The following is a 16,874-nucleotide window of genomic DNA, read 5'->3' as shown; positions in this document are numbered from 1 at the left end:
CCAGTTCAGGGTGCTTTGGCATTATGTAAAAGCGGCTGGAAGAGTTAATCATCAAGAAACAGTCAGAAAGTCATGCTGTAACATGAGGGATATTATTGCTGATGTCAGGTGATTCTTGGCTTAAAGCAGTGAATACTAGAAAGATGTTTCCTATGTCTGTCTTACTATTACAAAGGAATTTAACTTTGTGGATCATAATGAATTATAGCTAACACTGAGAAAAATGGGAATACATAGGCCAAGAAACAGTTATCTGAATATAATTGCATTGCTTAAAACCAGCAAAGATGTTTGTCAGAATTACATCCTTTCTCCATACTTGTTCAGCCTATAGGATCAACAAATCATTCAAGAAGCTGGGCTATATGAAGAAGAATGTGGTATCAGATTTGGAGGATGATTCAGCAGTAAATTCTGTATTATCCAGATGATACAGCCTTGCTGGCAGAAAGTGAAGGAAACTTGAAGCATTTACTGCAGAAGATCTAAGACTACAGCCTTCAATTTTGTTTACATTTCATCATCTAGAAAACAAAAGTCACCATTAGACCAATAGGCAATAGCCTGATATTGTTATTGTATATGCCATCCAGCTAGAACTGGTTCATAGCTGCCTTTCCAGAGAGTTTTCGGAAGCTTTGAAGAACTTGAGAGGAGTGCCCATCTTTCTATCCGTGGAGCAGCTGGTGGATTCAAACCACATGCTTTTGGGTTGGCCAGGCCATTCCTTGCCACTAAGCACCAATGTCCATCATCTGACAGATGGAGAAACCACTGAAATTGTCATTGACTTTACTAAGCATTCTTACAAGCATTTGAGCACATACTTGAAGTAATCCTAATAGCCGCTCATCTCTATCTCAAAAAAGGTAGAGTTAGATTCTATCTTTTCTCACAGTTACCCTTGCACTTATGTTCTTGATTCCACATTTTCTCATCTTACAGACTTTGTCTTCATTCTCTAAAGTCAGTCTCTTTTCTACTATATTTTTTTTCAAGGCACTAACCTCTAAAAACCAAACCAAATCAAAATCATTGATACTATAGCTATGTGTAGGTACATCCCCCTCCCCTTTATGTACAGGATTTAGTAAGCTATTAACTCTTAAAACATCTTCATCCCTTCTTTAAGCAGCCCTTTTGACATGTGGTTGTTGTTGTGTACCATCAAGTTGACCCATAGCTAACCCTTCAGTGGGTTTTCAAAAGCAGTAAATCACATGGGAGGAGATTGCCCTTCCTCTTGGCATAGCACAATTATGTATTCATCTGCCAGTTTGAAGACCAAAGCTTTGAGTTCATTACCTGCACCACAAAAGATAGAGTAATTTACTCCCCAAAACATTTCAGCCTTGGAAATCTGATTAAGGGTCTCCCGAGTTTAAATTATCTCCTTGGTAGTGGATTTCATTTTTGTTCTGGCCTCTCTTTTGCCCCAGGCTACTGAAATCAAGACTCACCTTCAGTGAGCAGGGAACACAGTGGCTTATTCCGTAGGGAGTTAAATAGCTAACCCAAGGTTGGAACTTTTCTGGATGTTCGCATCCATCAAAACTCAGAGGGAGAAAGATGAGCTATCCATGCAATTTACAGTCTGCTGAAAATCCGTTGGAAGGGCAGCTCTGAGTTGATTTCAACTTGATGGCAATAAATTTGTTGAGAACAGTCCTTGCTAAGGGTACTCTAGTGACCCAACTGCCAAATCTTTAGGGCTCTTTTTCTGATCCTATTCAACTTAACCCCTCTGGACTGGTGAACCATGTCCTCTGTCTCAGTGCTCGCCTTTCTCACGGATCCTGCCACTCTTCACAATCTTCCATGAACTCCTTGTGTCCTACTAACCCTTCTTTTTTAAACTTTTATTTATAAAATTTCAAACACATAACAAAATCTAGGGCAAGGCATCCCTCTGTTATGCATCTAGTAGCATGTGTTTTTGTTCTCCACTCATTCTTCTTCATCCTCTCTGAATTGTTTCCTCCACCAACTTTAAAGTAATATTATTTTCCTAGGTTTCTTCATCCACAACATTTTCTTTTCATGCCATACATAATCTAAAGAAAAATTCATACATGCTAACAGTTTCTGCTACCTCCAAATACTGAAAATGCCCAAGTCAACTTGTTCGACTTTTATCTTGCTCTTGAAGGAACTCAGGTGGCCTCGCCCATAAGGAGTTGCTCTGCTAATGGAATGCCTGTTCTTCTGTGGCGGTCCAGATCACCAGTGACTCAGCAGGAGAAAGATGCGCCGGCTCCTCCTGTGCTGTTTACAGCTTCAGAACTACCCTCAGAGGGTCAACTATCTGTTAGTTCCAACTCGGCAAAGAGTTCAAGTGAGCTATCCTGCTCTGAACCTAGAGCTTTATATATCTAGTTACTTAGATCATCTGTAGTTTGTCCAGAAGAACAGGTTTACGAAGAACAGGTTTACATGAATTAATTCTTCTCTAGTTTGTTTAACAATCCCTATCATCCTAGAGTTTCCCTCTTTTTATCCACCTGCTTGCCAGATACTGTACTTTTATCTTAATTTTTATTTTAATGTACACATTCCTAAGTGAGAGAAGGATATGCAATCTCCTATTATGAGGTTTCAGCCTCTGAAAACCCACTGGAGGGTCAGCTATGATCAGTGTCATCTCAATGGTACACAGCAACAACAACAGCATCATCATTCCTAAAATTGAAAATTGTAAATATATTCCTTGTTAATGGTAATTTCAAAAGAAATGTTTTTATTTTTGCCTTTGAAAATGAAGAAATATGAGATCAAAACAGATTTAAGGAAAAAAAGCATAAATATAACTTCTGATAGAATTAAAATTAGGATCTGTAACACTCAAGCTACTAGAGAAGATAAAAGCAAACAAGAATATTCTACAAAATAAAGCAGAGAACAAAGTAAAGAGTAAGAAAGCATAACATGAGATGATAAAAGCAGGAACAACCTATTAAACATATTTAGGTGTAATGTTTATACTAAAAGAGAGAAATTGGGTCTTAAAATAGAATTAAAATATATGCTTTTTATAAGAATAACATAAAAAAGAAAGCAACATAAAAAATAGAATTAATGGGTAGGCAAGCACTTCTCAAATGAAAGCTGTAGTTGTTAGGTGCTGTCGAGTTGACTTCAGCTCGTAGTAACCTGGCAAACAACAGTGCAGGAACTTGCCCTGTCTGAGTCATTGCAAAAAGAAAATAATATAGGTAAAAGGAAAATAAATTAATAGACAAACACTCTTAAAGGAAAGCAGTGGTGTTAGTATTAATTTCAGACAAGATAGAATTAATTCATTGAATAAAGAAGATCCTACAAACTTTATATTACCAAACTTTAAATATGTTCAAATAACAGTATTTATCAGAGAATGTGTAATTAATTAAAAAATAGAAAACCCCAAATATAACAATATTCATTTCTTAAAGTATCAACAAGTTAAAAATATTAGGTGTTTTTGTGTTTTAACTAGTGAAATCCCTGTAGACTTTTTTTGTAGGGAAAATATCTAAAGCTTTGGTAATTGTCCCAAAATATATATTGAAATAATTCTCTGAATCATTTCTCTAAACTAATAGGATTCATGTCAGCCATGTAAGAATTGTCTAACATCCTGCCCCATTCTCACAGTTGCTCATGTTCAAACCATTGTGATAGTCACTGCAGATGGTGGAGGCTAGGGCAGGGTTCACATCTCCTGTTCTTAGGGTGCTATAGTACATAGTTACATAGTATGTAGAGCATATAGACTATAGTACATATAGTCAACTCACCAGCACCCCACAGACCACAACACCACTACATGGTCAATAGGAACCCTATCGTCTCATCTTGTTGAATACATAACACACAATAAACTTAATACTTAGTTCTCATTTTTTAAAAAGTAATGTAAAAGTAGACACAGAAGTTGGATTGTGCTACTGACCCACAGACCACTCTTCTCTGGTAATTCAAATCCACCAGCCACTCCTCAGAAGAAAGATGGGAAATATCCCATTTGAATTACAGCTTTGGGAAACCAGTGGAGGACCTGTTATGAATTAGTTCTAACTGGAGGGCAATGGCTAATAAATGAGGCATAAAATAAAATGAAAAGCATCTACTTACAACCAAGATGCAAGATAAACAACACATACATTCCATAAATTTTAGAAATCCAGTTTCTGATCATTGCGTAAGAGATACATAATTGTTTGACATTTTACAATCTACAATATTTACATGAGTAAATTAAAAGTCAAATAATGGTGAATATTAAATGTGGGCATAGATATAAAAGTAAGAAAAAATTAGTATATTTTCCAGTGGTTACTTTGGTCTTTTATAGCATCCAAATTCAACTTTTATGTTAGTACAGATAAAAACTGAAACAAATTTTTTGAAAAAATTTTCCCACAACAGTCTTATTTTACAGCATAGCCAAAAAACAAGTTCTCTGGTGGTTACAATCCGTTGGTGGCTACATAAGAGAAAAAGATGGGCAGTCTTGTCCCATGCTTTCTGCAGCTTCGGAAACAGCTCAACAACCATGAGCTTAATTTGGTTTTATATTTTATATGTGTTGTTATTAAGTGGAACTGTTTTTAATTGGCTTTTTTTTCATTTCAGAAGTAGTAGATCTTAAAAACTTTATACTAAGTGAAATAAGTCAAAGACAAGTGTTGTATGCTCTCACGCATATGAAAAATCCAAAATAGGCGATGCATAGAGACAGCACTGTCTCAGTGGCTGCCAGAGGTGGGAAGGAGGGAAGAAAATAGAGAATTATTACTGAGTATTATATTTTTGTAATGGAAAACTCACAGTCCTTAAGGGAGGGTTGCACAACTGATTCTTATAATAGCTGTCAATAAGTTGTATACCTGAAAAAAGTTGAATTGGCAAAAATTTCATGATAGACATATTTACAAAAACAGCAGAAGGCCACTGTGGAGACTGCCTATGTACAATCAAGCACCTCATGGGATTTGTATCCTTGGCTTGGACGATTATGGTTATGTTTATGAGACATTTGCATTAAGAGTGTGGTTAGTGGTTCTGTTCTGCCTTCTGGCTTGTAGTGTAGTTCCTGGAGTCATAAAGTTTGCAAGCAGCCATCCATGGCCTCTTCATTCATTTGGAGGAACAGAGAAAGGAGAATTAAGAGTAAGGAAAATGTGGCTCATTACCTTCATGAGCAGATACCCCTTTGCCACAAGACCTGACTGAATGGTGCTCAGCCACCTTTATTGAGCGTTTTGATGAAAAACTCAACAGAAGAACCTTGATCAAAAGTGAGAAAATAAATTTAAAATTCTTCCAGACTCCAGACTTTATTGAGCCCTGGAGGCTGAATGAACCCGTGAAACTATCACCTTATTATAATTTGAACCAAAGCTATCCCCTGAAGTCTTCTCCAAACAGGACAACAGGTTAGCTTGGTGAAGAATAAAAAAAAAAATCTCTCTCCTGGATATAACACTTTTTAAGAACTCAATATAAGATGAAGTTGATCAAAGCAACTTGAATGATTGGATAAGATGTTTAGGGAACGATGAGTTTATGTCATGGTGGAAAAGCAACTCAGTGTCAATAGCAGAGGAAGAGAAGAATAAGAAAGGTTGCAGGATTCATGTGATCATTGACATTATTGTGCATTTAGAAACTGTTTAGTTGGCTTGTGTATTGCTGTATATATTATCAACATAATTTTTATTTGCTCTCTTAATATTTTTCAGGATTACTTTTTTTAAGCATATAGTCAAAGTTGGCTGAACTATTGTATTAAATTAGTAATTTCTGTTTTGCATTTTGTCTCACATAAATCTATGCTTCAGAAGTATTCAGATTTCTTACAGTATTTTTGGTCTGAGTATGTTTGTCCATCATCTTGCCATGCTCACAGTTTGCCCTCTATACATCCAGAATATGGTGATGATGACGATAATACATGGATTAATAATAATTAATAGTTTTATTTCTCTTTTTTCATATTAGAGAAATTTATTCTTTAACTTTAATTCTAGTTGTTTTTTTACTATTCTTTTTCACTGTTGTACATTTTCTCCCCTCCTCCCCCAGTCTACCCCTCAATGCACCCCTTGTTCCAGATTGTTGTCATACATACAATGTCGAATCATATATTCCTTTTGGACAGTTCCTTCCCTCTTCTATTCTACTGCAGTGTTCATTATCCATGCCCTCTATTTCCTTTCTGTCCCCAACCCCCCATGTTTGTCCATTTATTTTGTAGCAGCAGTATTATGCAATATTTGTCCTTTTTTGACTGAGATATTTCACTTAGCATAATGTCTTCTAAGCTCACCCATATTGTGGAATGTTTTATCAGTTCATTGTTTTTCAGTGCTACTTAACATTCCATTGCGTGAATGTACTATAGTTTTCCTATCCATTCATTTGTTGATGGACACTTGGACTGCTTCCATCTCTTTCCTATTGTGAATAATGCAGAAAAAAAAATAAAATAAAGATGGCTTTGCATACTTACATATGTCTGACTTGTGGCTCTGGTTTCTTTAGGATATATTGCCAATAGTGGAATTGCTGGGTCAAATGATATTTCTATTTCCAACTTTCTTTTCTCAAAAAGAAAGCACCAGACTGCTTTCCATAGTGGCTGTACCATTTTACGTTCCCACCAGCAGTGAATAAGAGTTTCTACTCTCTCTGAAACCTCTCTAGCATTTGTTGTTTGTTGCCCTGTTGAACTTTGCTATTGTTCTGGGGTGAGGTGCTATCTCATAATTGTTTTGATTTCTTTCTCTCCATGTCACTTGAGGTTTTGAGCATTTCTTCATGTGTGTGTTTACCATCTGAATGTGTTCTTTAGCGAAGTATCTATTCATATCCTACACCTATTTTGTGATAGGGTTGTTTATCTATTTCTTCGTGAAGTGCTGGAATATTCTATAAATTTTAGGTATAAGTCCCTTATCAGCTGTGTGATTACTAAATATTTTTCCCAGCCTGTAAGTTTCCTCCTTACTCTGTTAGAGAAGTTTTTTGATGTGCATAGGGATTTGAATCTTAGAAGATCCCACATAGATTTTTTTATTATGCTTGAAAGACTGTTCATGCTGTGGTTGAGGGTTTCTAGAGGTGTAGCAGACATTTAGGAAGGACTGTTACTGTCGGTCACTGGTCAAAATTTACTTTATTAGTTCACTTGATCTCATAGGTGTTGTTATCTGTTTTACAGATGAGAAACTTAAGCATAGACTGGTTAAATAACTTACCCAAAGTGACATGGCTAGTAGAAGGATGGCTGATTACTCAAACATGAGAAATTATTTGCATTTTCTGTGTATTTCCACTTAGTTAATAATATTCTTTCATAGTTTTATAGCTCAGGGATTATTATTCATTGCCACACTTATTCATTCTAATGTCATTAATATCAGTGAATACTTTTTTGTTGTTTCTAGGATGGACATTCTGAAATTTTATACACATTTTGGAATTCAGTTAGTCAAGCACTTTCTTCTCAATTTCAGACAGCAACAAATTGTAAGTATTTGGTAAAAATAAAAATTGTTTTACATTGTTTTGCTAAATTTCATCTCAGAGTTTAATTTTTTTAGATTTTATGTCAAGAATTTTACTTTATTGTTTTGGGAAGCATCTTCTTTTTATCTTTTTTACCCCAAACCAATTGCCAGTTCTTCTCTGTATTTAACTTAGGTTTTCTTAGCTATATCTTTATATAAGTAGTTAGTTTTAGAAACCCTAGTGGTGCAGAGGTTAAAGTGTTGCACCAGTAGCCCACAAGGTCATCATTTCAAAGCTACGAGCTTCTCCTTGGGAAAAAAGGTGTGAGAATTTGCTTCCGTACAGCTGTATGCCCTTGGAAGCCGTGAGAGGCAGTTCTCCACTGTAAGGTCACGATGATTGGAATCACAGGGAGTTTTGTTTGATTTGCGAAGCCTTTGCTTTATATACCTTTTCAATTAGAATTTAGAATGAAAGTCTCTAAAATAAGAAGTTAATCTTTCGTAATCCAAAAATGGAAGAACTCTGTCAGGATTTTTCTTATGTATGAAATGGAAAGCAATTGATATTAAAACTTTGGCAGTGCTTCTAGAGTTATTTAAATTCCTGAGCAAGAGATATGAAAATGCTGATTTTATTGTTTTTTCCTTAATGTTAAAAATGAAAATTTGATGAATGAGCAGATGAAATATCAGTATCATAAATTCAGTTACTTATCCAAATATGATGTACAAATTTTTTTTTAAATGACACTCATTTACATGAATGCTTTGTAGACATGTTTTTAGGGTTTTTTTTTCACTCTTGGATAAGTATGTAAGAGTGAAATGACCTGACCATGTAAGTGTTTAACTTTATAATTTTTTTTAAAAACCTTCCAAACTATTTTCTAAAATGAATGTATCATTTTTAATCTCAGTAATATATGAAAAGACAGTTGCTCGAAATCTTTGACAGTTCCTCCAAATCCTTGACAGTCCATAATATTGCCACTCATTTTAATTTGAGCTGTTTTACTGGATGTACATTCATTTTTCATTATGATTTTAAGTTCTAGTAAGTAGCCTAGAAACTAATTAATGATGGGACTTTGCTTCTGGTTAATTCTAACTTATGATGGCCTCATGTTACAGGGCAGAGTGACTGTGTTATATTTTCTTAGTTGCAGTTTTTACAGAAGAACATCATTTGATCTTTCTTCCCCAAAGGCAGATTAGAACAGCCAACCTTTAGGTTAGCAGCTCATCACAGATATATTGTACCACCCAGAAACCTACAACAGCTTCCTAATTATGAAATCCAGTGAATGATTTTGTTTATATTTTATGGGCACTTTATTTATGTTTATTTATTTTATGTTTATATTTTATGTCTGGTTTATATAGTCAAAGAATTTACTGAGAATGAAGAGAATCTTTTTTTAGAAAGAAAATCCCTTTAACATTATGCTTTCAGAGTCATCTGTTACTTTTGATAACATTATTACTTTAATGACTTCCTTTGGGAAAACTCCAAAGTAAGTTGTTTGTAAAGCACCTTCCATTTTTATAGCACATAGAGTCCCTGAAGTGTACTGTCGTACCTCTTCAAATTGAAGCTAGGCAGTGTCAAGGAAGTGTATCCATCTGCACAGATGAAGATTGCATACAGAGTAACAGATTGTCTAAGCAAGTAATATTTTGGCAGAAAATATCCAAAGGGAATTTTTTGGGTTAGGAGCATATTCCTTCTGATTGTTAATGTTCTCATTTATCTGAGCTTTGACAATGACTTCAACTGTATTTTATAAGTAAAAAAGACCCTACTTGATCACCATAAAATTTAAACTAGTTCCTATAGGAAGTCTACAGTTGAAATGGTTCTTTTCGAAATTTTTTGTACACCTCTTCCTGTTATTTTATTTTTTTTTTTTGTCAATGCAGTTTTCAGAAAATAATATTGGATCATCATCATCTGTTAAAATAAATGTTTTTAAACTTTTTTCCCCAACTTATTTTTTGGTGTAACTTGAGTGAACATTTACAGAACAAATGGTTTTGCATTCAACCTTCATACACATTTTGTTCAATGACATTAATTGAATTGTCATCCTCACACTTAACAGCACTCTTTCCAAGTCTCTATTTAATGTCTCCATTTAACTTAATACCCTGAGTCTTCCTGCCTTCTGAGCTTTATGCTACCTTTCTAGGTAAGTACCACTCCTCTGCCTTTGTGTGGTGGTTAATCTAAGGAGTGAGTAGCCCTGAGTGTTATTGTTATTATTGTTTGCCTTAGGAGTCCTGTCTCTTGTTTGGCCAAAAGTTGAGTCATAGGCATGGGTTCTGTCCTGGGTTTTCCATCAGACCCTGTAAGTCAGATCAGCAAGCTTGCGATTGCACTGATGTTGCGTTTTATTCCGTGTTTGTCTCACACTCTATCCAGACTTTTACTGTGATCCTTTTTAGAGCAGTTGCCAATGGTAGCAAGACACCAATCTGATTATTCTTGTCTTTGCTTCACGGAGATTGACGTTCACTTAGTTCATTAATCCTTTGGGCTAATTATCTATGCACCTCTGAGTTTCTTTATTTTATTTCAAACAGGGCAAGACTCTAGTTTCACCTTAGGTGGCACCTAAAAGCTTATCAGATATCAATTAGTACTTATCAAATTGGATGTAAAAGCATAGTCTACAAAGCATGTCCTTGTTTAGCATGCTTTGATGTTCTCCATAGCTGTGGCCCTGAGGCCTTAAGACCAGCAATTTATTCTTATGACTCCAGTTTGAATAAGAGAACATGCTTTATATGACTTGAAGCCTTTTACCAATATGCTGTCTTGTTTTATAGCACCAAGTATTGTGCAATTTGATAAATAATCGATGTACTTTTCAAAAGAGCACTTATTATGCTAATAGTAATATAATAATAATAATAATAATAGTATAAATGTCAATGCCGTTAGATGTTAGTGTTGTTCAGACCTTTTTGCCTGTTGATTTTTCTTGTACTTGTTGAAGCAATCTCAAAGGCATAGTTGCTTCGTGGGAGAGGGATGGGCAGTTTCTTCCCATGCAATTTAATGCCTCTGAAAACCTGCTGAAGGGTTATCTGATCTGTCAGTCAGTTGTGACTCCATGACACATACAGCAACAACACAATCTATTACTGAGAGAGGCAGTTAATATCCTTAAATGTACTTGTATAAAAAATAAACATTTGTTTGCTATAGTTTATGTTATTTATTTAATCCTTCTTTCGGTGTTTTTTTGTTTGTTTGTTTTTTGCTTAACAGCCTCTATGTTTTTGAAACAAGCATTTGAAGGAGAATACCCTAAATTATTACGTCTTTACAATGATTTGTGGAAGCGTCTTCAACAATACAGTAAAAATATTCAAGGGAATTTTAATGCTAGTGGACCTACAGACATCTGTGTTGACCTGCAGCAGTTGGAAGATGATATACAAGATATGTTCATACAAAAAAAGCCAGATTATGAGTATGCTTGTTTAATTAATTTTAATTTTATTATCTATTATGAATGTTTATCTTTTTTTGCTAAGTTAGAAACTGGAAATAAACTAATCATATAAATGCTTGTTATTAATTTTTATATCATGAAAGGCTTTTTATAAGTTTTACCTGAAGTAGTCAAGCATCCACTTGGTTGAGCTTTGTAGTTCTTGGTAGTGTTCAAGTATAACACCAGATAGATAGGGTGACTAGAATCTAGGAGATGATCCTATGTAATTATTGTCCTCTAAATGATATTGTGTTAGACTTGTAGTTACAACAGATAGCATCATTATTGAGGGGTCACTGGCATAAATGTGACATAAAGAATGCCTATATTTTTAGGAAGTAAAAGAGAGACTAATTTTCTGCTTGGATATATTCTCAGTCGGTATGTTTAAATAAAAGAAAATAACTAAGTGTCAAGTAAGGGGAGATGATAATTACAAATCAAATAAGCACAAGTGACTATACGCAAATGTATCCCAGAGATCCTTTAGGTCATACAGAAAGTATAATACTGTGGGTCCACCCTCTCTTTTGGTTCCCTGTCCTTATGTACAACCAAATTTGTATTGAAAATATTGAGGAACAGGGAGCAATAATGATTAGAGTAACCTTGAAAAGTTTAAGAGGAGCTATAATGTACAGTGTATATGAAGACATGCCTGCTATTCCATTTTACATAAGGGATTCGAGCATCGTGGTGTTACAGAAGAAAGGGAGCAGGGGAGAGGAATCAATCTCTTGTAGACACAGAGGGACTACTCTATTTGTAGTCGTCTTTGGAAACCACATTTGAAATCAGTGACCATCTTAGTAGGTCTGCCTCAGCCAGCTTTTGCTACAAAATCAAATTACAATATTGTTGGTTTCTTTTATATAAGCATGAAATCAGTTCATTGACTTATACTTCTCATTTTTTTCCCCTGACACTTCTATTTTTAAACTCTAGTATCATATTTCTTGTGGAATGACTAGCTGAAGTAGCAGCAGATTCTTATGGATTACCTTAGAAAAAGACTGAATAGATTCCTTTGTGCTGTGTAAATAGTTAATTTTTTCTCTTTTCATTGTTTCCTAAATAGTGACCACTGAATAAGTAGGCACAGAAATAAGTTTTGAAAATACAGGATTTCTTAGGATAAATGGCAGAAGAAGTGACTGGAAAGACATAATGAAATAAGATTGTCTCCTTAGTAACTCAAGCTAATCTAGGAAGAGGAAGGAGTCCTAGAGAAACAAACACTTAAGCATTTGGCCACCAGCTAAGAAGGTGGTTAGAACTCATCTAGATGTTTTGGGCAAAAGACCTAGCATTTGGCTCCTGTAAAGGTTAAAGCCCAGAAAATCCTATAGGACAGTTCTGCTTGGTCACATGGTGTCACGATGAGTTTGAATCAACTCCAAGGTGCCCAGTATCAACAGTGGAAATAGGACAAGAGCACTGAAACTGTAGCTAACAATCAACAAAGATTTAATGACACTTTTCTTTTTTTTAAAACTGTGTATAACCCCGCCCCCCATGTATAAACTGTGTATAAAAATACACTGATTCTTCTGGTTCTACCTTAGCTTGGTTTTTAAAGACATATGCCTGTTTTGAAAAAGGCTCAACAAGATAGGCCACAAATGCTAACAGTGCTTTAACTATCAGTCTAGAGTAGAATTCCTGTGTTGTAATTTTCCGCCTTTACTTAGAATGAATGTGTGCTGTCTGTGTAATGTAAAAATGCAATAAATTCAAAGAAGGGGGCAAGTAGAGTGAAAAGGCCACTATCTTTGACTAATAAGACATCCTTGTCACTGTTTGGAGATTTTATTCAGTAGAGGTATTTATATGGAAGCCAAAAATCTAATTAGCTGAGAGGAAACAAAAGTAAAGGATCTAAACTGTTCATTTGAAAAGGAAGGCAGAGAAGAATGCATGAATTGAACCATGGTAACTGAGTCAGAGAAGGCTTTTTGTTCGGTTTGTGTTGTTAATCATAGGCAGAGAGTTGAAAGTGCTTGTAGGTAGAAATAGGAAAACAAACACACAAAACCCACTACAGCAACCCTTCATTGGGTTTCCAGTGGGAGGAGACTGGCAGCCACCCTCCTGAGGAGTGAATGGTACAACAGAATTGCCAGCCTTCAGATTAGCACCCCAATGCAGTCATTACACCCTACGCTATCAGGGCTCCTTATAAAAATGTTAAAATCCATTGCTATTCAGGCAGCTCTGACACACAGTGGACCTCCACACCTTTTCTGATTACAAGCCATACAGTAGCTCCTTGTTCTATTCAAACAACTGCTTCTTAGTTTATGTACAGATTCCATATGAGCACAGTTAGTGTTCTGAGTTTCCCATCCTGTTCAGTGTTAGCCATCATTTGTTATGGTCCATATAGCTAAATGCTTTTGCATTGTCAATAAAATACAAGTAAGCATCTTTCCAGTATTCCCTGCTTTCATCCAGAATCCATCTATGTCACCATTGATCGACCTATTTCTGTGGCCTCTTCTGAGTCCAACTTGAATTTTTGAGGGTTCTGACACTCAGTGTACTGTATCAAGTAGTTTTTATTAATGTTTTGCAAGATTTTACTTATCTATGATATATTAATGATGTTGTGTAATGATGTCCACATTCTGTTGAGTTACCTTTCTTTTGGAATGGGCACAGTGTGAATCATTGACTAGGTAGTTGTTTTCCAGATTTCTCGTTCTAGATGATTGAACACAACCAGGGCTGCATCTGTTTGCTGAAATACCTCAGCTTGTTCCATCATTCATCTACCCTAATTTTTTTCCCCATTTCCTTCAATACAGTTTGAGTTTTGAATTTCCTCCTTCAATACCACTGGTTCTTGAACATATGCTAGTTACGGAGATGATTCACTGTTAACCAGTTCTTTTTGGCACAGTGACTGAGTGTATCCTACCCATCTTGTTTTGATGCTTCTTGCATCATTCAATATTTTGCCAGTAGAATCCTTCAGTATTGTGACTTGAGGCTTGAACTTATTCTTTAGTTCTTTTAGCTTCAGAAATGCTGAATGTTTCTTCTCTTTGGGCTTTCTAACTCCAAATCTTTGTACATTTTGCTATTACAGTTTGTTTTGTTTTCTCTGCCTGCCCTTTTAAATCTGTTCAACTATCTTACATCATCATTTCTTTATCCTTTAGCTTCACTGAGTTCTGAAGCAAATTCAGAGCAATTTCAAAGTCTCTTCTAATCTTCATTTTGGTCTTTGTTTTAAAAAATGTATTTGCAATGAGTAGATCATTGTACAAAATTCTACCGTATGGTTTCTGGCTTCATTCCTATCACCAAGATGGAAATTTTCAAGTACTGATTCTTCTTTGTTCTTAACTTCTACATTTCAGTCACCAGTTGATAGCAATGAATCTTGATTAGATGCATGGTCAGTTTCAGACCACAGAATTTAGTGGTGGTTTTTGTTAGGTGCCATCAAGTCAAGTACAACTCCTAGCAACCCTATGAACAACTGATTTGAAGCCTGTCCTATCTTGGGCCATCCTGTAATCTCTTGACATATATGAGTCCATTGAAGCAGTCACTGTTGTGGTCCACATGGTTGAAGGTCTTTCTGTCATTGTTCTTCCAACTTTCCTAGTATGATCTCATTCTCCATGGAATAGCCTTTCCTAGCAACATTCCCAAAGTTTGTGAGACTAAGCTTCACCTTCCTTGTGCCAGGGAGCACGTTGGCTGTACCTTCTCCAAGACATAGCTAATTGTTCTTTTGGCAGTCTTAGTCATCAATTCTGTCATCCTTATTCATTGTCCACCTCCCAGATTTTAGTAGGACTCCCAGATTAAAAAAGACTGGGCAACAGGATAGGCCCAACCACTTCTTAAATAGCAGGCCTCCAAAAACCTTATGAACAATAGGGGAACACAGATATTTATAGTATTTAGAGGTAGAGCTCAGACTGGATGTCTATCAAATGAAGAAAAAAAGCTACAAATAGCCTTTAATAGTTAGAACATGAAATGTACACAGTATGAATGTTAGAACACTAGAAACAGTGAAGAATGAAATGTAGTGTATGAACCATTGACATTCTAGGCATTAGTGAAATAAGATAGACTGACTTTGGCCACTTTGAATCAGACAGTCACTAAGTATACTATACCAGGAATGAAAAATAGAAGGAGATGATTTTGCATTCCTAGTTAATAAGACAATTTCAAGTTCTATTCTGAAGTACAGTGTTGTGAGTGATAGGATATTATCAATACACATACAAGGAAGACCTTGGCTGTTACTCAAATATATGCATCAACAACTAAAGCCAAAGAAGAGGAAATTGAAAGTTTTTAACAGATTTTGCAGAAGTTGGTGGAATGAGTCAATTTTGTCACCTTTGCATTTGTGCATATATTGTGTGCATGATTGGTGTTTTTCTCTCACTAAGCCAGCGTTATCTTTCAGGACAAGTTTTGAAATATTCTTTCTTGTGGATGAATGCCACACTGTTGCTCTTCATTTTGTCAGTCTTGGCATGTTGTTGTTGTATATTGTTAGAACCAATTTCCGGTTTTCAGAGGGAGTCAATCACACAGGAGGAAATTTCCCATTTTTCTTCTGCAGAGCAGCTGGTAGATTCAAACTGTGTGCTTTTGGGTTGGCAGCATTCTTATTTGATTCAAGATGGCAAATCCCAGCCTATTTCATCTCACTAATTCCTAGGATATAGATCTTTATGCATTGCATTTCATTTTTTGACAACTTCCAATTTTCCTAGATTTATACATCCCAGGTTACAATTATTAATGGATGTTTGCAGCTGTTTCTTTTAATTTTGAGTCATAGAACATCACCAAAACAGTTCAATAGTGGGAAAATGCGAGTTATTAAGGCAGTGTTTTTGAAACTTCTGAGGAAGAGGAGAGGGTTCGAATTTAGGTCAAATGGTGGCAATGGCAAGAATAGAGATGACATAGAAATAGATCAGGTGGACCTCAATAGAAGGCTGCCATAAGCAGACTTCTTCTTGTTTACCGTTGGGTCAGAAATTACTCATAATATGACCCTCCAGCACGTTTTTAGAGACAGTAAATCTTACAGGAGGAGATGATCCATTTTTCTTCCATGGAGAAGCTGGTGGATTTGAACTGCATGCCTTAGGGTTGGGAGCACAGCTCCTTATCAGTAAGCCACCAAATGCACCATTTTATCCTTGGTTTCCACTGTGATCTTTATAATGCCATCTATTACATAACTTTTTAAAATTTTAGTAGTATAATGTATAATGTATCAGTCTGTTAAAAGAGCTTCATCTTGCTTGGATCCACAGTTAGCATCCATGGTACCAGCAGTCAGGAAGTAAGGAGATGCATTACACTGGGAATATCTGCGGTTAGGCACCTTTCCAAATTATTGAGGAGGAATGATGTCAGTTTGAAGACTAAGATGTGCATCAAATTCAGGCCACAGTCTTTCTGATTACTTGCTGTGCATCTTTGAGGTGAAAAATGAATAAGGATGACAGGAAAAGAATTGATGCCTTTGAACTGTAATGTTGGAGAAGAGCACTGAACATCGCATGGATGGCCAAGAGAACAAACAGCTCTGTGTTGGAGAGGGTGCTGAGTGCTCTTTGGAAGCAAGAGGGTTTGAGGCTTCACCTCACATACTTTGCACTTGTTGTTAGGAGTTGCTGTTTGTTCCTTGGAGAAGGACATGATGCTGGGAAGGGTGAAGGGTCAGCAAAGGAGCGGAAGATCCTTGCCCAGGTGGATTGACACAGTGACTGCTACAATGGGCTCTTGTGTGTCAGGAAGTGTGAGGATGGCGCATGATGGAACTGGGGTCTGATCTTTTGTTCATAGGCTCGCTATGAGTTGTACTTAGCTCAGTGGCACCTAG

The 16,874-nt window shown here is 36.0% G+C and overlaps 1 protein-coding gene across 1 annotated transcript in view; it reads left to right on the top strand.

The window, feature by feature from the left end:
- The window catches only part of COG5 (component of oligomeric golgi complex 5), a 259,814-nt gene that overhangs the window by 171,004 nt on the left and 71,936 nt on the right, over nt 1-16,874 (top strand). The window contains exons 11-12 of the mRNA XM_006882687.1: nt 7,431-7,512; nt 10,771-10,975. Of these exons, the coding sequence (XP_006882749.1) occupies nt 7,431-7,512; nt 10,771-10,975 (287 nt within the window). The remainder of the gene's footprint in view (nt 1-7,430; nt 7,513-10,770; nt 10,976-16,874) is intronic.

The sequence above is a fragment of the Elephantulus edwardii genome, unplaced genomic scaffold (genome assembly GCF_000299155.1).
Source record: "Elephantulus edwardii isolate Elephantulus edwardi_28Jun2011 unplaced genomic scaffold, EleEdw1.0 scaffold00022, whole genome shotgun sequence".
Classification (NCBI taxonomy): domain Eukaryota; kingdom Metazoa; phylum Chordata; class Mammalia; order Macroscelidea; family Macroscelididae; genus Elephantulus; species Elephantulus edwardii.
Note: the sequence above shows the minus strand (reverse complement) of the source record. Positions and strands in the feature narration are given on the sequence as shown.